This window comes from Puntigrus tetrazona, chromosome 2, assembly GCF_018831695.1.
Source record: "Puntigrus tetrazona isolate hp1 chromosome 2, ASM1883169v1, whole genome shotgun sequence".
NCBI classification, from domain to species: Eukaryota; Metazoa; Chordata; class Actinopteri; order Cypriniformes; family Cyprinidae; genus Puntigrus; species Puntigrus tetrazona.
The window spans coordinates 799,534-821,056 of record NC_056700.1 but is presented as its reverse complement, the minus strand read 5'-3'; the positions used below and the strand labels follow the sequence as shown (position 1 = coordinate 821,056).

Genomic DNA, 21,523 nt, shown 5'->3' with positions numbered 1-21,523 from the left:
TGTGAAGAACATTAAATAAAATTTTGTGCAATGGAATGGTTCCATGTACGTTAAAGATTCTTCATGGAACCATCCATGTCCATAAAGAAGCATTATTTTTTAAAACTGAATGATAAATTCATGTTCCGTGGACGAAAATGAATATATTAAACCCCCCATTTGCTGCAAACACACTACGCTGTGCACACACGCTTGCTTTGATTAAGTGGAGATCTTGGCTTAATGTTCAAATCTAGAATCCCACACAAACTGATTTCCCATGTGATCCCAAAGTTGAAAGGGAAAAAGAGGCTGGTCTTCTCAGAGAGCAGTAAATGTGGAATAAGAATGGCCTCTGCAGACTCTATTCTAGGACACGCATCATCTTTCCTTTATAACACCTTTTTAGAATAAAAATAGGTCACGAAAAATTAGGCCATGTCACATGGATAATATTGGCACTCTGACGAAAACGTCTGCTATCTCAATCATGTAAATGCACGCCTTCGATTAATCAAGTTTTGCAGACCCATTTTAGTTCCGAAATGGGTTTGAAAATATTGTGCCTTTGTACAATAAAACATCAAAGTAGTGTATCATCACATATTTAAGCTTATTTCCTGAACCGTATCATTACAGATACCAAAATTGGCCTCTTATCAAATAATGCAATTTTAAATTGGCTCTGTAAAACATAAAAAAGGGCCCGTTACCTGTCTTTGCCGGTCTCTCTCTTGAATAGGTCATCAAACTGGAGCATTTTCTGCCAGGAGATGATATAGACCTTGAGTTTAGGCAGCACTTGGTTCATAAGCCGCAGGTTGTTATAAACCAGGCCTTTCCCATCCCTTCTCATATAACTGCTGGGTCCCCAGAAGATGAAGACCGTGTCCTGACTGGAGTTGAGGAGTTCGTGGCGGCTGCGCAGAACTCTCTGCATGCTGGAATGAGCGATGACCCTCAGGCTCGTGCGGTGACCCACGTCCACCCCGTAGCCACGGGCCGTGGGCGCGTCATTCATTCGAATGACGCACTCCGCCTGATCGATCTCTTTTCCGCGACCCCCACCGGTTAGATGACCCGAGCTGGTGACCAGCGCGCAGCTCCCGCAGTGCATCTTTAGAGGCTGTGGGGAAGAGAGCAGGCAGATTAGCTCTATGCGAGCATAAAACCATAGTCAATATTTCATAGAGAGTCTAGATTAGATGCAGCGGTCATTTAAATAATGTATACGTGGCTAAGCAAATGTAAACACTGGAGTACCAGTTCAAGGCAAGCATATAAATCTTAATGCCTTGTTAGTATTTCTTTAACTTCACTTTTATGGCCCTGGGGGTGAAGATTTCAAATCCTTTGTTATATAAAGTTTAAATTAAAATTACATCCGGCCATCACTGATTATGTTTTTTAAATGCCTTTATACACTGACGTTTTATTTAGGCCTTTAATTTTTATTTATAAAAACCAGTCATATAAAATTTAACATATTCAACCTAATGTTAATATAAAGTTTTGTTATTTTTTTCACAGAATATTTAACTTCAGTTTTATTGTTGCTTTGTAACATTTACTGAAAACCATCACTTTTCAGTAGTGCACATTGGCATAACTAACATGTTCTCCCAAAAGTGAAAGTCAGGTTTGGAACAACATGAGGATAAGTATGATGATGACATTGCTTTTTGAGCTATCCATTTAATATACAACACATTTATATAAAAAAAAGAATTCTTTGGGCATTCCAGGCAACCCTCCAGTTTTTCCCGGGATTCTTTATCAATATTTTCTATCACACTATTTTTGACTATTTTCCCAAATGTTTGTTAATTATGCTATAAAAAAAATCCCGCTGTGCGTATTTTATGTTTGCTACATTCATGGGGGTTATATCAGCATGCGCTCTGGATAATCCGCAGGCCGGGTGATAAAAAAACGCATTCTGATTATTTGCAGATGGAGAAGATAAACCATTAATGATGTGTGTGTGTATTTGCCTGTTTGGGAAGTTGCATTGACAGAAGACGACTCCTGTAACGTCTTAGCCAAAGGTTGAGAGGTATGTCTTTAATCAAAGAAGACTAAACAACTGTATAATTTTTTGTCTTCAGATCCTCTTTTGGTACTCTAGGTTATAGATCTGGCAGAATGCACCTGAGAATCAATGGAGGCTCTTTACATCTTAAAAAATCTATTGAGAGGAAAATGTCCTAGTTTCAAAGATACTGTTGACATATGCACTTTAATTTTGCCTGAGGTTTTTTTGATCCACAACATCTTGTTGGTCAGACATAATTGAAGCGGTTAGTAATTCAGGCCTGTTAACCTTGAATAGTTTTAAAATCTGTCCAGCTTCTCCTACATCTCCACATTCAAACCGCATACTATTCCACTGCGTGGCTTTCCATTCTCTACAGCTTTCCATGAATTATTCCAAGCCGACATAAAAGCACCATTGGTATTCTTACAGTGATAAGGGCACAGTCCCTTCAGCCCCATCCTCGGGGGATAAAGTGTTTCAGGAATAAAGGCCCATCTTCACTTCTCAAGGAAGTGTTGCATTTACGGTGAAATTTCTCTTCCCCATCCTCTGTCACGCTCTTTAAATCAATAATATGCAAAGAGTGCTGCCAGCGTTGCGTAATTTGTCCTGGATGAAGGCATCTGCTGTGAGGGAAATAATAATAACAAATGGCGCCATGTATTCTGCAGGCAGTGCTGTGGCATTTGCATGCGTCTCCTCTTGGCGTCCAATGCTCTCTAGGTAATGAAACTCAGCCGCAGGTCAAAGAAGACACAGGTGCTGCTCCACTGACATAATGTTTAATGAGGCCGGGAGCAGCTGAAATCCTTGTGGGCAACATGAGCTTCCTGTGTCGCCCCAAAATCCTTTGTTTAACTGCTGATAAACGTCCCGATATAGTCGATAGCTGCACGGGAGACCCTTGAGATCTCTTATATCCAGATGTTGCATTAGTGAGGGTTAAATGAACACAATAGCAATTCCTTAGAGTCATTGTCCAACAACTCTTAACATGTGGGCATTTAAATCTGCCATGGGACAGTTAATGATATTTTGGGGCATTTTCAACTAAAATTTAAAGGTTGGGATAAACTTTATCGGAACCACAACAGTATACATGGTCCACTAACAAGCAGATCTCCAGAGTCTTCTGTTTTTGGCCATTCTGCAACTGGTTCCAGGTGTAACCCATCTTTAGCCTCAAGATCATGTTTCCAGGTGTTTATTGGGTGACCACTTCAATGCCTGCCCCCTTATGTTGGTTGGCAGTTTAAAAGGGAGCCCGTCCTGTCTTCTCATGCCAATTTCTTACCTTTTCTTGGGAAAGGACGCATTTCTCTCGATAATGTGTCCTTTCTCAAGGTTCTTAGGAAGTGGCAGGAATCTGGAGAAACTTTCTATGACAGCTATTGATGAAGGTTCCCGATGGTCATCTTGGTTGTCCTTCAGGTTTCAGCTCCATACAGCAACAATGACTTGACGTTAGTCACCGATGCTGGCCAGATGAAGGCCTGGACTACTTCCAGGTGACTTCTATTTAGTATGGTCCTTGTTTGTGGTGTAGCACAGCAAATGCTTACAGATACTGATTTATTGCTAAAAAAATTCTCAAAAAATCTTTATTTTGCATAACTTTAGCGCATAAACTTCTACGATGAACCTCTATGACTAGCTTGGAAACAACTGGATGAAAACAGGCTAGAGGCTTTTTTTGCCGTTTTTACTTTGTCAATAACAGAGCGATGCAAAAGTGGACGTAGGCTTGTGTCACAATTACTATGTAGTACACAGTAAACAAATGAACGAGTCAGCAGTTTTGGACAGAGCATGCACATAAATGCAGGATACATCTCTGTCATCCATTGTCTCATGCGGCTCATGATTTTCCATCCTCTCTTTCCACAATGACAGCTACTCAGATTTTTATGAGAAAGGCTCTTGGCATGGTGCTGCCGCTTTTATCATTACTGAAGTAACCATTGTAAATACGCCGGATATTGATTACAATGACTGAACAAACAGATCAGTTTTCATCACTCGCAAAATGACAAAGTGCAGACAGTCAATCCTAAAGATTGATTTGAAAACTAAATCAGATTTGTGTACTGTGTGAACAAAACGCCTCAGCGTCCTGAGTGTTTTCTACAGTGCTTGAGCTTTTACTTCACACTGTGAATTACATATTGCAGAGAGAGCCAGACTCTGTCCATCAAGCTTGAGGAAATGTCACTGGGAAACGGCACAATCAGATTGACGGCCTTCTGAGAAGCAGATGACAAGAGTAATCTTACAAAATGACACATGAACGCTACCCTGGCACGATGACTTGAGAATTGAAGCATTTTGTGTAATTCTATAAAAAGGTCAGCTAAGATGAATTTACTGAGTGCTATACTCAAAGGTTCGAAACAACATATTAAATGAACTGAAAATGATACCAAATTTAGCATTATTATTGTGTTGACAACATTAATGCACCTTGAAGTGTCAAAAACAGCTACAAGGTTTTTTTTTTTCTTTTCCTTTTTTCAGTGCCACTGCATCTCTAGAAGCGCTGGGGGCAAATTATGCTTTGACAAAAACATTCATTGCTGTCTGGTATCGTGAGAGAAATGTTTATTATACATTTCGCCATTATTAGAGCATTTTTACAGGACAGTCAGTCATGTGTTTAGTGAAGGATGAATTATGTAATAATTAAATTATGCAAGAGTTCTGCACATGGGGTCTGATGGAGTACTCTTCAAAAAAACATATGGTTTGTGATACTGAATGTCCATGTTCAAACAGTGTGAAGCAGAAGGCAGAATGAATTCAATTTGACTAATTCAATATGAAAAGTCTAGCAAGTTAGGGTTTTTTATTTCATGGCCAATAATCAATAAATTACAGATATTATTAATTATTAAAAAATAATAATTGAAAACAAAGTATCAGTAAAATATAGAATCGAATAGAATTTTTAAGATTTACTAAAGGTTTTAAAAGATTTTATTGGAAAAACATTCCTGTGGTGTGAGTGAGTGGTGCTGAAAGCATTTTCGTTTTTCTCCAAAACAAATGAAAGTGAATCTCTCAACGTCTCTCAACGTGTTATGTTGTACATATTGTGGCAGTTCAGAAATGAAATGTCTTGAGAGTGATTAAAAGATTAAGTGTTAATAAACAGTTAACTAAAGCTCACATGAGCTAAAAAAACAACGACATTGCCATTTTAGCTTGATTACACAAACACTTGATCTTTTTTAATCATGGTTCATGTTTTAGACTTTGTAGTGCAAACTGTATTAGGTGAGCTACAGAGCAAGTTTGCAACAACAGAAAAGCCACATGGAGCTGATTATTTGATGTAAATGTCAAAATGTGTTACTTTACAAAGTACTATGTTAAAAGTGTTTTAAGGTTATAATATAATATTGTGCAAGAAACTGCACAAAAATAAGTATTTATGTATCGGTTGTGTGAAACTGAATAAAAGTTGGTCTTTCGCTCTTACTAGTGTTTATTTTAGCTGTAAACTAAAGTGCACTGTGTAGAAGACAGAGGCGCATTTCTCCAGAGAGCCCGTGTTGAATTTATTTGCACTTTTAAAGATTAACTGTAAATGAGTTCAGTGACCGCAAAAGTAAGCCAGCCGATATGGAATTGAAATTAAATGTATTCGCTTCACAATTCAGTTTCATTACTTTTTGGCTTTACTTGATAGGACAGTGCACTGGTAGGCACAAAAGACACAGAAAGTGGAACAGGGTCAGGAAAGGACCTGGAGTCAGAACTCAAACTCGGGTCGCCTGAAGCACAGCTGCACCATATGTCAGTGCACTGCCTGCAAGACAACAATGGAGGCCTGATTATCCATCGGGAATGGATGTACCAGAACGTGATCGAGTTTGATGAATTGTGCATCGTTAAACCAGAAAAATACTGATTAAGTACGTAGGGTAAATTTTAATTTCATGTTTATTTTAACACCCCAACAATAGAAGATCTAATACGGTCTGCCCCAGGCTTTTTTTTTTTTTTTTTTTTTTTCTCGGCGAGCTTCCTTTGTTTAGATGCCGTTCTGAATTGAGAATCCGTGATGCTTAGTCTTCCCTCCAAGGAACTCGCGGAACAGAATTAAGAATGAAGGCAAAAAGACACAGCGAGGGAGGGAGTAATTAGTCTCAGTGTACATGCTGCAGGCAAATCTCGAATTGAAAAAAACTAGATATCTCTTTCAAATCAGTGAAGAGAGAGGAAATAAAAGTGCATTTGCATTGTGGGAGGAAGTAGCTCTGGGGCATCGTCGATTAAAGGCCCTGCCGAGATCGCTGACTCTCTGTAAATCGCTCTGCTGACCTGAACGGCCTGCGGTGCGCATGATATACGAAGCTAACAAAGGAGACGCGATGGGGCGCACCAGCCATAACGAAGCAGGCGGCAATTAGCCAAATCCCATCGGCGTCCCATCATCACCCTGCTGATGGTCCAAGCTACATGTTCCTGCATGCTCTTAATTAGACAAAAGCATTAGTTTTTTGCCGCATAATCTACTAAAAAAAGAAGTTTATCCCAGTTATTAGGAGCTTCCAACAAAGAGGCCAAATAAAAAGGTTTTATTATGTTTCAAAACGAACAGCTGTAGGTGAAGGAACACATCTCTCTCCTGAAAATGAAATGTACAGAAGCAGCTAGTGATGTTCTTGTCTGTGATGTTTCGAAGGAAGTTCGAAGGAAACAAATCAAGTCATCATCGCACAGAATCATAATGGAACAGCACAGAACATTAATCTCTAAATGACGGTTCTGGCTGTGAGACTTTCTGATAAAGTTGTTTTTGTTTTTGAAGAACTGGATATTATTATTGTCTACTGAATGCTGCTATTGTCAGAGGGCATTATGCCTCAATCTGCACTGTGTTTTTGCCAACCCAGGCTCACTGGAAAAACATGCCTGTGGCGACATTTCTGCAAAATGTTAATACATTGCTTGTTGTAAGTTTTGTGACACTTCCGAAGTGAAATGTCCAGAGATTGATGCTAAAAGCTTGTTTTATCTTAAATAGATGAGAGTTGATCTATCAACGTTTTATTAGGTTATGTATTGATTGTGGCAAATTTGAAATGAAATGTCTGGTGGGGCGAAGCTCTATTGCATTTAGCGCCTGCACTAAACTAAATTTGTTAAAAGCAAATGTATGATTAAAGCACTTTTATCATGATTCATATTCTACAGCATCTGTACCTGAGCCCTTTATATTGCAAGAGCAATGCCATACCGGATGGGCTATCAAGCAATTTAAAAGTATTTTCAGTATTTTTCAGTATCAGAAAATCAGTACATATGGAGATGATGATACATATATGAAAATGTATTAGTTTGCAGTGTCATGCAGTATGGTAAATGTGTCCTTAATATCGATAACAATAATTAATAACATGCCCTGGTAATTATTTTAAATTTATTTTTTTTTATGTTTTACAGTTGGTCAGGAATGTAGACAGATGTATGTAAGTCTTGAGGGTTATGAGAAAACCCATACGGTACCTGCACCCAGGCACAATATTGTGCAGATATTGCAGAACTGGAAAATGGAGAACCTCTGTCTGAACTTCATAAAATATTATCCTCTACTCCTGACATTTAATTTATTAAATATTTAGGCTAATATTATTGACAGTATGAGACTGTACTCTCAGCTCTGTTCAAGACGTTTTTTCAACCACATTTAAATTTTTCCCAAAACGCAGCATCTCTCACAGCTTATAAATTATTAATAGACTGGTATAACAATGATTAAATGATTAAAAATTTACCACTGTGTCAATGAATCAAGTACATTTTTAGCAATAATGTATATATTTACACTCACCGACCACTTTATTAGGTGCACCTTACTAGTACCGGGTTGGATCCCCTTTTGCCTTCAGAAGTGCCTTAATCATTCGTCGCATAGATTCAACAAGGTACTGGAAACATTCCTCAGAGATTGTGGTCCATATCAACATGATAGCATCACGCAGTTGCTGCAAATTTCTCGGCTGCACATCCATGATGAGAATCTCCCGTTCCACCACATTCCAAAGGTGCTCTATTGGATTGAGATCTGGTGACTGTAGAGACCATCTGAGTACAGTGAACTCACTGTCATGTTCAAGAAACCAGTCTAAGATGATTTGTGCTTTATGACATGGCGCTTGAAGTAGCCATCAAAAGATGGGCACACTGTGGTCAAAAAGGGATGGACGTGGTCAGCAACAATACTGAGGTAGGCTGTGGCATTGACACGATGCTCAATTGGTCCTATTGGGGCCAAAGTGTGCCAAGAAAATATCCCCCACAGCATTACACCACCAGCTTGAACCGTTGATACAAGGCAGGATGGATCCATGCTTTCATGTTGTTGACACCAAATTCTGACCCTACCATCCGAATGTCGCAGCAGAAATCGAGACTCATCAGACCAGGCAACGTTATTCCAATCTTCTATTGTCCAATTTTGGTGAGCCTGTGCAAATTGTGCCTAAGTTTCCTGTTCTTAGCTGACAGGAGTGGCAGCTGGTGTGGTCTTCTGCTGCTGAAGCCCATCCGCCTCAAGGTTCGACTTGTTCAGAGATGCTCTTCTGCATACCCTGGTTGTAACGAGTGGTTATTTGAGTTACTGCTGCCTTTCTATCAGCTCAAATCAGTCTGGCCATTCTCCTCTGACCTCTGGCATCAACAAGGCATTTGCATCCCACAGAACTGCCACTCACAGGGTATTTTCTCTTTGCTGCCATTTGAGTGATTAGAAATTTGCGTTAACAAGCAGCTGGACAGGTGTACCTAATAAAGTGTTAGGTGAGTATATATATATATATATATATATTTGTATTCCTTTTGCATGCTTCTCATTTACTAGCATTTTTTATATTTATTTTACAGTGCTTCAGCAAAAAAAGTGGAAATTAAGCTTAAAGTCTGTACTGCAAAATAGTAGAAAAGAACACATCTTTCAGTTGGTTTCTTCATACAGTTTGCCTGAACAAATGGACAAAAGTGTATGTGTAAAACGTGTACATATATAAATAAAAAACTCATGAAATCATTTGTTGGTTCAAATTAGTCTAAATTAGCTGTTCATCTACTTCAGTGTTTCAATCATGTCTGTCTGTATTTAGAAGTACACAAAAGCATTGCAAGAGAAACAGGTTTGGTAGGGCTGTTTCCATCCCGTCTCATCTGCGTGTTTGTGAAGGGTAAAGCCTACAGATACATCTTCATCCTCCAACTCCAACATTCTGTGAGCTGCAGAGGCTACTCTGACTTCATACTGAGGACTCATCGCCTCCTCAGCGGGAGAAAGACACTCAGAGAATGTGTCTCTAATATGTCTGTTCATCTTAGGTGAAATGACTGAATAAAAAAAGGAAAGAAAGAGGTTGCAAGAGAGAGAGAAAGAGCAGTAAAACGACTTAAAAAAAGAACCAGGAGACACTGTCAGAATTGAGATGAGATGAAGACGCTCCCTGTTGGGATGATTGCTTTGCCCTGAATACAAAAGGTGCTTCACTGCAAACATTTCGTGTTGTTTGCAAGCACAGATTAGGTCCGGCCGCAGACATCCACGATTCTTTAAAACAAGCCCCCAGGGAGGAATTAGCATCCATCCCCTGGCTTATAAACCAGAGATGGGCCGCAATGATAAAAAGCTCCTCTCAAGGAGAGCGATGGAGGGGGTATAGAGAGGGGAGACGTACTCTAGAAGGGGCAATCATAGTAAAAGTGTGAGGAGGGGTTAGGATTGCAAAAACAAGTGCTCTGAAGGGGGCTGTTCTGGAGGGGAAAAAAGGAAAAGATTCAAGCATCAGTTATGGGACTGCTTGAAAGAGCATTTTCTGAGGTAGATGATGACATTTTAATATAACATAATATTTAAAGTCTGATTGACCCAGAATAGTAATGTCAAAAACAAGTAAATAATAATATAAAGTAGAATACAATACTAAATTGCACATATTTTGAAATGTTAAAATTGTGTTTAAAAAGGATGGCATATTTTTGAAGGCTAAAACATGAAATAAATGAGTTAATGCTTCTAATTCTATCTTCCCAAAGACGTGCAGTAACTAAAATTAGCATTGAAAAGGTGTAGATAGAGTTATTTTTGAGCCCGACCTTATTGAATATGCAGTTGTAGGAGTTTCCCTTCAGATGCTAAATTTATGGGAGAGTATTCAAATGAATCCCGCGATGAACTTCACTAACGCTTGACAAATTAATGGTAGTTGCGGCCATTATTTAACAACCCCCAAAAAAGCATGTCGTAATTATTTCGCAGCAGAGAGCGTGTGATTTTTTCCACACATATCAATATAGGAATAGTTCATCCAAAAATGAAAATTACCCCATATTTTACTCACCCCGAAGCCATCCGAGGTGTATATGACTTTCTTTTTATAGATGAACACAGTGTGAGTTTTTAAAAAATTTACCCTGGCTCTTCCAAGCTAGGTAATGCTGTTAGAGAGTGGCCATTATTTTGAAGCTCCGTATATCAGATATATCCAAGTAATAGAAAAATTCTTAAAAATGTCATGTGTTCTGCAGAATAAAACCGGCACATACTGTATACTCAACGGAAAAACACCACAAATAGTTTACTTCTGCTGAACATCGCTTCTCTCTTTTAAAATGGGTTTTTTCAATAATTTGCTGATGAACAAGAGTCTGGCTTTGTGGGATGGCAGGTATTGTACAACATAGAAAAGAATGTATCTTCTAATGTAGGTCAATGCATTTACTGTATTACAAAATCCCGAACAGCATTAAAGCCTATTTAGACGGGACTTATTTTCCTTGAGGAGGTCGGGTAAATTTGTGTTTTTAATGCATTTTTTTCTCCCTCGCACAAACTACCCATCTAGCTTCAGGGTCCTCTGAGAAATCTATTTTAAATGCTTCTCTGTATGTATTTTGACCTTAATAACTAAGGCTAAAATGATCACTCTGCTGCATGATGCACCTTCATTACGCAATTACGTTTCTGCCAACTTTCTACGTAAAACAACAGTTGGTCCTGCTTCTGCTGGCATCCCATCTAATGTAAAAAGGGATTTAAATCAATAAAGAGCGTTAGACCATGTACTGCACAGAACGACGAGCGTCAGGTTTAATATTCTTCTTAATTAATTACGTTGCTAAATATAGTTTTTACACATACACAGTGCAAGTCTGGTGTCTTTCGGTAGCTTCAATACATGAAATCATGAGCATTTATATGTTCATGTTAATAATTCAGGGTGTTTGGAAAATTAATCATGTTGAAAAAAAGGTATATTTGCTTAATCGTATATATTGGAACTTTAACGTTATTTTTAGAGTTGTTGTTTAAAATCTTGCCGGTCAAGTCGATCAGAAACTTGAAAGAAAGATTGGAAAAGTTCACCAACATAAAGCAAGTAAACAACTCCAGATGAAATGCTTCACAGGATGAGAACCCAAATGCTGCCGTGTTTGTTTGTCATTCCATATACATGCTGTGTGTGTTTGTGTTTTTCGGACGAAATCAGTAAAACTGTGCGCAAGAATAACACACTCAGCTCTGAGGGCTCATGGCGATACTCATAATGACAGACAGTATTCATTAGAGATATCCTATCATCACCGTATAAAACACACGAATACACACACGCTCTGACAGTCATTAACTTCACTGCTCTTTATCAGATAATGATAATGATCCTGGGCTTCTGCTGAGCTACTAAGACTCTAACCTTGTGTTGATAATGCCCTGATTCATGCCTCATTTCTCCATGGGCTGTTGAGCGGATAGCATTTGTTTCACCGGTTTGCACACTCGTGTCGCACAAGTCGAACCCAATATGCTTTTATCACACTCTGCATGCAAACATAACCACAGACAATACAGCTGTTTATCGATGATCACGACTTACGCGTATCTCTGCCATCACAAGACACCATTACAGGAGTATAATAAATTATGCTTTGTAAAATATCTATTTATAAATAATTTTACATTTTTTGTTTTTTAAAACGTGTTGCACGTAGTGTCCTGTCAAATTGTTATATATCATAAATTATACCGGTGCATAATGAATTATTTTCACTTAATTATCATTTTTTAGAATTCTGGAGAAAATGTTTACCAAGACAACACATACTAACTAAAATTATCCACAGGTTTTTTTGTATAAATAAAGTCATTTTAAATACCGTTTACATCCCTATTATTGCATGTGTATGAATAATACAATCCATGATTATTAAAAATAATCAAATCCATAAATATGTGAACATTTATTTACTTTGAAATAAGTGTTAACTGAAATAAAATAAAATATGAACCTTAATGAATTTAAATAACTAGAACTAAAAAAAATAAAAATAAATAAATATATAATATATAAAAATATTAATAAAATATTAACAAATACTATAACTGTATATCAGTGATACTAAAATGACATATATTTTAATTATTAAATTTTTATTAGCAGTTATGCGCATTATGGTCTTTTGTTACATTTTATGTTTCTAATAGTTATTTCCTTGTATTTTTAATGTTTATTCATTATGCATTCTTTATAACAGGCCAGTTTTAAAGAACTTTAATATGTTCTGTAATAATTCCACCTGTATTAATTGTTATCAATGTTGTCAGCCACAGCTGGCAGTTTTAAGTTCACCAGGAGAATAAAGCACATTTAACGCAATTAACCCTGAAGACTCTGTTCAATTTAAAAGTGATTAATGCAATATGATTAGACTTGGTAGCAAAGCCCATTGTCCCTTTATAGGGTTCATTATTGTATGCAATTCACCACTTAGACCTCTCTTTTAACCCCTGACCTCCATAAAAGCTCTAAAGAAAGTGCATTTATATCTATAATAGCTGGCAGATATCAGAGGAAGTCATTAAAGCGCCCAGATCAAGGAGATGCTGTCACAAACGTTCTCCATTCATCTCCCACATTCTTGCTTATCCCTCAGCAACAAGGCTGATCCTGAATTACTATGGACTCCCATCGGGGATCTGCATATGCATAAAAATGAATGATAATACTCTATCTGTACTATAGAGCTTAGGAAGTCTCACACAATGGGCTGTCAAGTGTGTTTGGGACTAAACTATTGTGCAATATTTCAATCTGTCATGTCAGGAGCTGATGAAAGCTGTCAACCGCATCCATCATACTCGTGAAGCCGTGCCATTAGTCAGTGTTGAAATGTGGGTAAAACGGACGAATTCTTCTGGGATACCACTTTAGTATAAGTTGGCGGAGAGTGTCGGCTGTGAACCGGTGGGGAAATATATAGGATATAAAGGATATATTGATGATTTGATTAAACCTACACTGCTTTGAGTTCTCAGGAATATATTAATATTACAGGTTTAGATCTTAAACTCTTCAAAAAAGGCTCCACATTGGCATTTGTTAGCTTCATTAACATACACTTTTAATTACACAAAGGGTTCTTTATAATGGAAAACTGTTCTATAGATCATTAAAATGTTATTTGCACTTGTTTTAGAACTATTTACTAAAGTGTTCTTTGGGGTTCTTTTATGGCATCACTGCAAAACAACATTTTTTAAAGCTTCATTTTTGAGAGTTAGAATCATATATTTGTAAAGACAAATGTGGGTGTTTTAAAACTATGTTTTTTTTTTTTACTAAGAAAAGCTCATTTGGAGCGACTTCATAGGAATGATTTGACTTGGTGAAGCAATAATAAATTGCTCCATGTGGTTCACGCAATATGTTGCGACTCTCCCGGGAAATGTTATCGGCATACAAACTTATCAAAGCCAGATTACATCGAAAACACAAATAACAGCTTGATCGCTCTTTTCTGAGGCTGAACGACAAAGTCATCAATCACCGCTAAATAGCTGCATAATGCCCTGGGCTTCGAGAGCACTATGGGGCAAAAAAATCATTAATATCCAATTCATCTGCTGCTTTCCCTTCTACATTTCTCACCAGGAGAATAGCCAGAGGAAGATCAATCCATCTGTTATGTATGTACACCTTAGCGCATAGAGTAGCCGTTTATGGTTTGCAAAATGCCTTTTGAGACTAAACCGGCAAACATCATCCCCTCGAGCTGACGGATCAGAGAAAATAAGAGGTTAAACATGAAAACCATAAAATTATCATTCTGTACAGACAAGTGCTTCCAACATCCCCCTGTTTCCCGTTTTGTACTGAAACATCCAGAAGCAGTATCCTGACCTAGAATACCCAAATGGCCCATCCATGATATTACTTTCATGAAGAAATTCTAGTCTAAACATGCACTGTTTGTAGTGCTTCCCACCAGGTGTTACCAAGAGCGCTTACGTTCGACATAAAAGAACCTGTGGCGTCTCTATGGTGGAGATGAGCGTTCAGCGGAGACCAATCCAGCATAATCATGAAGGACTACTTGGTATGGCCTCAGCTGAAATGATTAAATAATTCAGAAGATACTCTCAGGAAAACCTGAGTGGTGCTTGCCCATCCAAAACTCGGAATATCCCAAAAATAGTTTGGTTTAATCCCGTGCGTCCAATAGAACAAAATCAAAGTAACATCGGTCCACAATGAACGTGGTTTAGGATGCACAGACAAAACAATCCGACAAACGTGGAAGATGCTATTTTTTTTAGAAGAGACGGTTTGTCTGGAAGTAGTTCTCACTTGTTAAAGCGAATCCACAGGAGCTTTGAGTATTTTTCTGCTGTTTTTTATGAAAGTTTTCTTGTCTGAAAATAAAAATAGTTCAAATATTAAATATAAAGAATTCTAGCCGATGCTGCCGATAATTAATATCATGTTATGGATGATATAATTTAAATGGGTGGTATTAAAATAAAAAAAATAAATGAGTGATATATGACTCATGTAACAAAATGCAAAAATACTGGCAATATCATCCAACAGTAAACAGTACTTTAAAAATAAACCGATACTGATTAAAAAAGAAACGCTTTATTACATAATAAATTTAAAATAAGTTCAAGTTAAAATAATGTTAAGTAATATTGAAACAGAAAGAATTGAAAATATCAGCCACTGTCTGATATATATGAAAATAAAAAAAAATATAGAAAACCCAAAAAGTCCAGAAAAACAGATAGATATGGTACCTAGAAATTGTGTATCCCTAAAATGTATCCTTTTCAAAGAGAATGCATTTACCATTTTTATGAGCTATCCGAAGGTTCTCTTGAAAATATGTTCTCATCTCAGCTTTCTTTCATTTTAAAGGGGTGTTTCTTTAAGACACAGACGCACACACAAAAGCCACTTGTTTAATTGTTCAGGTCAGAGGGAGGGTCGACACTTTACAAACATTATACGTATAGCTCCGGGAGAAGTAAAAAAATGAAAAATGAATGTAACCCATTTAACTCTTAGAGTTAGCGGGTCATCCATATCCATATGTAATAGCAAGAAGCACTAAAAAAGTGTTGATATGCAAATACTTCTAACATTAATTCGTGTACTAAGCAGACACCAGGGCATAATAAAAAGTCAAATCTGCTCTGAAAAACAAGCTGAAAAACTGAATTTTAGCACCTAATGGAAATGAAGTATGAGGCGTATAGCAACATCTGAACAGGCGGATAGTGACTGTAGGGGAATGACTTTCATAACCCTGCCTTCTCAATACCCTCTAAAATTGTGTTCCTGAGGTGTATCAGTGAGCATTCAAAGCTCCCCTACTGGTTATGTCCACAGGTTGTGTGTTTTCAGAGCGAGCGGAGAGGATGTTTTCAGCCCAGAGCTGAGAGCGTGCAAATCCGCCATCACTGGAGACATCAGCCCGGCTTGCTGAGCTGAGGGAAGACCACTGGGATCTCTCAGTCTCTCTCTCTCTCTCTCTCGCTCAGCTTCTCTTCCCTCTCCACAGTCGAGAGAAGAACTGACACTCATCTCGTCCCACACTGGGAGGATTCAAAGGAGCAGTCATCCAGCAAATGAAATGCGGAGAGCTCAGCGGAGAGCAGGGGGACCAATCCTATCACCATCCACCTTTCGGAAACTGTTAATTGTAGAGGCAGGGATAAAAACCTATTCAAACTGTGACCGACAAAATTAAATGATCCTTGGACATCTAATATTTGACTGTACGGTGTCAACACAACTTGACTACAGCTAGAAAAAAACACTTGCGTTGAGAATTACAATAGTGACCGTTAGAGTTGTCGCCTGTCGCAATATAAGGTTTTCACAACACAATTATTGCGACTGAAACAATATTAATCGCGATAATTGTGCTAGAAGTCAGATTTCTTCACGACCAACCTGTACGTATTTTACAAGGTGGCTGATTGTTATGAATGGTATCATACTAATTGGCAATTCGTAAAATACGTTAAAAAAAATTGCATGAATTTGTAGCCACCTCGTCAAATATGCATGAATTGCAGTGAGATTGGTCTGGACTGTCATAAAAAGCAGCCTACTGCTGGGACTTTTGTTGGGGCTGCAAAAGTAGTGCAAGTGAATAGAAGCTTTTCCTCATATGCATCGCATACACAGTCACACACAATCGCATACTAAAGATAAAAAGAAATCCTGTGATGTCCACATGAATGCTACAGTACTGATATATCTCTGCGTCGCCTGTCTCAGATCATAAGATCTAGTCAGTTGTCTCAATTACCCAATCCTCAAAGTGCATATGGATCCAAACCTGTGTGCAACTAATGTGCTGTGTAATGAGAAATTGTAAGAGCTATGGACTATAAAATCGTTTTCTTACATTCTTAAAGGAATAGTTCACAGAAAAATTCTGTCATTATTAACTCACCCTCCTGTCATTCCAAACCCTTTTTTTCTGTAGAGTACAAAATGAAATCTTTTTCACTGTATGACGGTTCTTGTTAACCAAGGGCTGTCGAGCTTCAAAATGACAAAAAGTCATATATTTAGTTCAATTTGTACATTATATTTGATGAATGCGGCAAAGATAAGATAGTGTGAAAGATTGTATTCTTCTTCTTATTTTTATTTATGACTTCAAATACAGTGCACTGCTTAACTAGATAACTTTTTTGCCCTTTTTTTACAGTCGCGGTCATCGTTTACTTTCATTGTATGTAACAGAGCAGCGTGAACATCTCCTTTGGTGTTCCACTGAAGAAAAACATGGGAGGCTGAAGGAAATGAAATGAAGGTGAGAAGATGACAGCAGAGTTCTTATCTCTTTAAGTTCCGTGAAAAACAGTAGTATGCGCTAGCCCACATCTCTTAGCATTTCAAAGAATCCTGCTGGGTTTAAAAGCATTTTAAATAGCATTTCATAATTCTATTTGCGTTCGTGTGCGGTTCTTCCGAACTGAGCCCTTCCAGTATCTTCAAACCACATTAGCAAGCTGTACGTTCTCTAACATGCTCTTGAGAATTGTTTCCTTTGAACTGGCAAGTCTGAATTTGGGGCAGTATAATACGCATTCTTTCTATACTGTCAGCCAGACATCATGGATGTAATGATGGACTTTTTAATCCACCCACATAATCCGATGGCAAACAAAACAATAAGCAGCACTTGGCATCTACTTTAAAGATTAAACCCCTGCCCATTTAAAGACTTAAAGCAGCAAAAATTCATGTGTACTCTGCCGTCAGTTATACCACCGACTGTTTTTGAGCAATTCATATGCCTTACTGTCATCTTTGACCTTACTGCTCTGTAAAAAAAAAATTCAAACATTGCTTTCACACCGCCATCCAATGATCTGATGCAGAAACCCAAATTCAGAGCTCAGAGAAACAGACCTCCCAGACATCTATCGAGGCTCAGACACTTAAATAGTACTTGAAAAGACATGCACTGAATTGTGATCCTCTTCGCTTGAGTCATACAGTCAGAAACAAAAGCTGCAACGACATTCATCCAAACCACGGTGTGTGATATTAGAATGTTAGTCGATTAATTGTGATTAATAGCAATAATACAAACACATGCATGTATATATTTGTATTTAACCTAAAATATAAGAATATAAGTGTATATGCATGTACTGTATGTGTCTGATTATGAGTATTTATATACATAAATATAGAAATATACACAGTACTCATACATATATTATGTAAACTAAATCTTTGGATGCGAGTCATTGCGTTTAATACATTTTTGACAGCCCTAATATATATATATATATATATATATATATATATATATATATATGTGTGTGTGTGTGTGTGTGTGAGGAACAGATTTTTCATTAAAAATGATCAAACACCTGATGTCTGCATTGGGTTTTTTTTTTTATTGAGAATCAGTTCATAAAGGCAGCAACAATTCTCTTTCCAACAGCCCAAAATAGCAACATGCTTAATGTATTATCAAGGTCAAAGTTTAGTGGGTTTGCCGGTGATTAGATAAAATATAACAATGCGGAAATTCACAGCCCATTAGGTTCTTGCCTACTTTGTTTACATGTCAGTTAAAACAAACGAGTTTTAATCAACACATTAAGACGACTGCATTACGAAATGAAATAACTCAAGAAATGTCAATTCCAGCCATCAAAAAACCCCCTGAGCACCCGAAGACCAACCCACAGAGAGCCATCAAAGCAACTCACCTATCGATCACAGAGTCGTTTGGCTTTGTCAACAGCTCTTCCGTGACTTAAAGTGCACGGCGCCTACCATAACAGTACATTTTCTATCAGCCCTCGTGTGAACGACAATGGCAGTCACCAGCGTCGGCATCAAGAGAAGTGGTGTCAAATCTCATTGCAGAAAAATTGCTTTGGGTTTATCAATAACAGATAGAAGAGGGCAGTGAGGGATTTCGCTCCAGTTGAAGCTGATATTGCTAAAGGCAGGTGAGTATCGAACGGTCCGTCTGCCTGAGCCAGGGGTAAATAGTGATTAATGGGCAACGGAGAAAGGTTTCGCAAGGAACTGTGTGAGTGCCTGCAATCTGACTCTTCTCTTCAACCCTGCTCGGGCTCAAGCTCATGCAACTCCCTCGATTACAACGAGTGAAGCGAATTTTCTCGACTAGAACCGCTCCGGCTAACCAAAAGACGAGATTAAAAAAACCCCCAGCAACGATTTTATCATTTTCCAAACTAATCTGGATTATTGATTAGCCGTGTCAGCAACTGAATAAGCTTTAATTCTGTCAGAACGGCTCGGGCGGCATTGACTGAACTGGATCCAAGTTTGAAAATCGGCTAGGAGAAACGCGTCCGCCTGTAGTCAGTGGTTACACATTTTAAATGCCACGGTTCAATTTTTCAACACAAGACCTCCATTGTTCAAAAATACATTGAAGTGCTTTCTATTGCGCTTTTTGGCCTAGACAACGAAACTAGTTTCCACGAAAACTAATACGAGCCTGAAAAGAGCGTTGCTGTAGAACTCAAGCTTAAATAATTATTGAATAAAAATAAAAATAAATTAGACGGTGGTGCAGAGGTGAAGGATTTCTCTAAAATCTATTCAGCGTTTTAAAGCTGATAGAAACATTCTGTCCAACGTCTAAATATTTAAAGCATTTTCTCATTACTGCCGACATTTTACAATTTAGTTGTAGCTGTGAACAAGATCAGGAGACGACTGCGACGTGGCGAAGTGATTAGCTGTGTCTTCTGCTCTGTAATCTCCTGAACATAAACAGATTAATATTATGTCATTTTTAAAATCTGAAATTATGTCACCATTCGTGGCTTTTGTATGCTGAGTGTTAATATCTGTTCAACCCATTTCCCTTGTTATATTAGGACTGTTAGGCACAAAATTGCAACAGTACATAAAGTGCAGATTGCAAGTTATGATCAAGTTTAAGGGTCAATCATAATCACTCTTTCTCCATGTAATAATGGAACCAATTGTAAAAATATGTGCAAAATGCCCTATATCCCGCGCTAATTTCACAGTAAAATTGAGAATATATTACTGTAATTGCAGCTGTTTTGTTTTGCTGTTGTTTCTGTTTTTTAAATAAGTTTTAGCTCATGCAGCTTAAACCATTTAACAAGCACCTTGGGGTAGTGAGAAACTTGCTATTTTCTTTCAATACGCAGCCGGATTTTCCAGGAGGACAGAGAAACGTGCATCACTCCATTGGTTACGGACAATTAACTTCACTTGAATACATGAAGTGGGCGCGTTTACCTTGTGCTCAATGATGCTGCTGTATCCCTGCAGTGCTGGAAGCGCGCGGGGCGCACTGGTGGGCTCCACTTTTTCACCTGACGCGCCCTTAGACGAGCCGGACGCTGTAGTATTATTGTAGCCGACGCTGTACACGAACAACAGACTGGTGCACATGGTGATCGCGAGAAACACGGCTACTCCATGGCGCTGGAAAACAAGAGGGCAAAAGTTCAAACCCACACGGAGCGCAAGGTCATAAATCATCACCAACCCATGCCCTCGGCGCAGTCAATTACAGGATACAAATCACATTTCCGTGCTCAAATATTAATTAGTTCAGGACTGGGATGATAAGAACTTGCGGGTCATTAAATCGCGACGGCTAAAACTAATGCATCAGATCGGTTTAGCATCGTGAAACTAAGTACGATAATTAAGCTGCACGGCGGTTATTAGAACAAAAATAAAAAAAAGGCGCAACAAAGTGACGTTCCGTTTTATAGCGACGTTCCAAAACAAGAAAATCGCATTTTTTTTTAAATGACACAATATTCGCATTAAATGTTTAAAAAACACGTTTTTAAAAGAAATTCGCAAAGCCACGTTTTTTTTCTCTCTCAAAGCAAAAATTCCCCGCGCGCACACACACACACAAAAAAATTAAAAATCCGACAAGTCATTATTCAGGAAAAGGGGATTAGTTTTTTTTTTATTGTCTTTAATCTTCTTTCATTCAGCATGTGAAAGCAACAGAGAGCCGCAGTACTTCAACAACAATGCTGCACAGGAGAGATGCGAGACATTCAAACAGTTTCCACTGCTATTACCATCGGTGTCTTCATCCTGAAGCCAGCTGGAATATTCCCGGGGATGTGCGCATGAAGATCCACTTTTTTCCCCGATTGCTGCTACTTCATCAGATTATGTCGTCATTAAATTGCCGCGCTCCGCTCGCGCTGAGAGATGGCAGTGTGTGTGCCGTGCGCGCGGACTGAACCCATTCTTGAGAGCGGCGAGCGGAGGGAGAACGTGACAGCGCGTGGTCCTAAAGAGCACTGGCTTTGAGCGTGAACTCTAATTCGGCGTTCAGGACAAATTGCACACTTACAGTCGTTGCGGGGACGTGGAAATACAATAAACATCTGTTTTAAGATGTTCGTGCAGTAATATGCGCGCGCGCGCACACAATGGCAAGAGCCGAAACGGTACAATCTCCAATACTATATTTATGGTGTTTTCTTGCTTGCTAAACGACTTTACATGCATACATAATTTTTATATACCTTACAGTTAAATACTTGTAATTTACCTGGCAAGTTATTTAGATTTATTCAGAGTCAAAGCAACACTTAATGTGTCCTTCTGTACTTACAAAATGTCCAAAGGTGCACTGTATTATTATGGTATTATAACTTCTTCAGTAAATATT

At 38.2% G+C, this 21,523-nt stretch overlaps 1 protein-coding gene across 1 annotated transcript in view; it reads right to left on the bottom strand.

The window, feature by feature from the left end:
* st6galnac5a (ST6 (alpha-N-acetyl-neuraminyl-2,3-beta-galactosyl-1,3)-N-acetylgalactosaminide alpha-2,6-sialyltransferase 5a) overlaps positions 1–21,094 on the bottom strand; it is a 28,443-nt gene extending 7,349 nt beyond the window's left edge. Inside the window, 3 exon segments of the mRNA XM_043256339.1 lie at positions 693–1,105; positions 20,113–20,301; positions 20,922–21,094. Of these exon segments, the coding sequence (XP_043112274.1) occupies positions 693–1,105; positions 20,113–20,301; positions 20,922–20,936 (617 nt within the window). The 5' untranslated portion in view covers positions 20,937–21,094.
* Between the last annotated feature and the right edge of the window lie 429 nt (positions 21,095–21,523).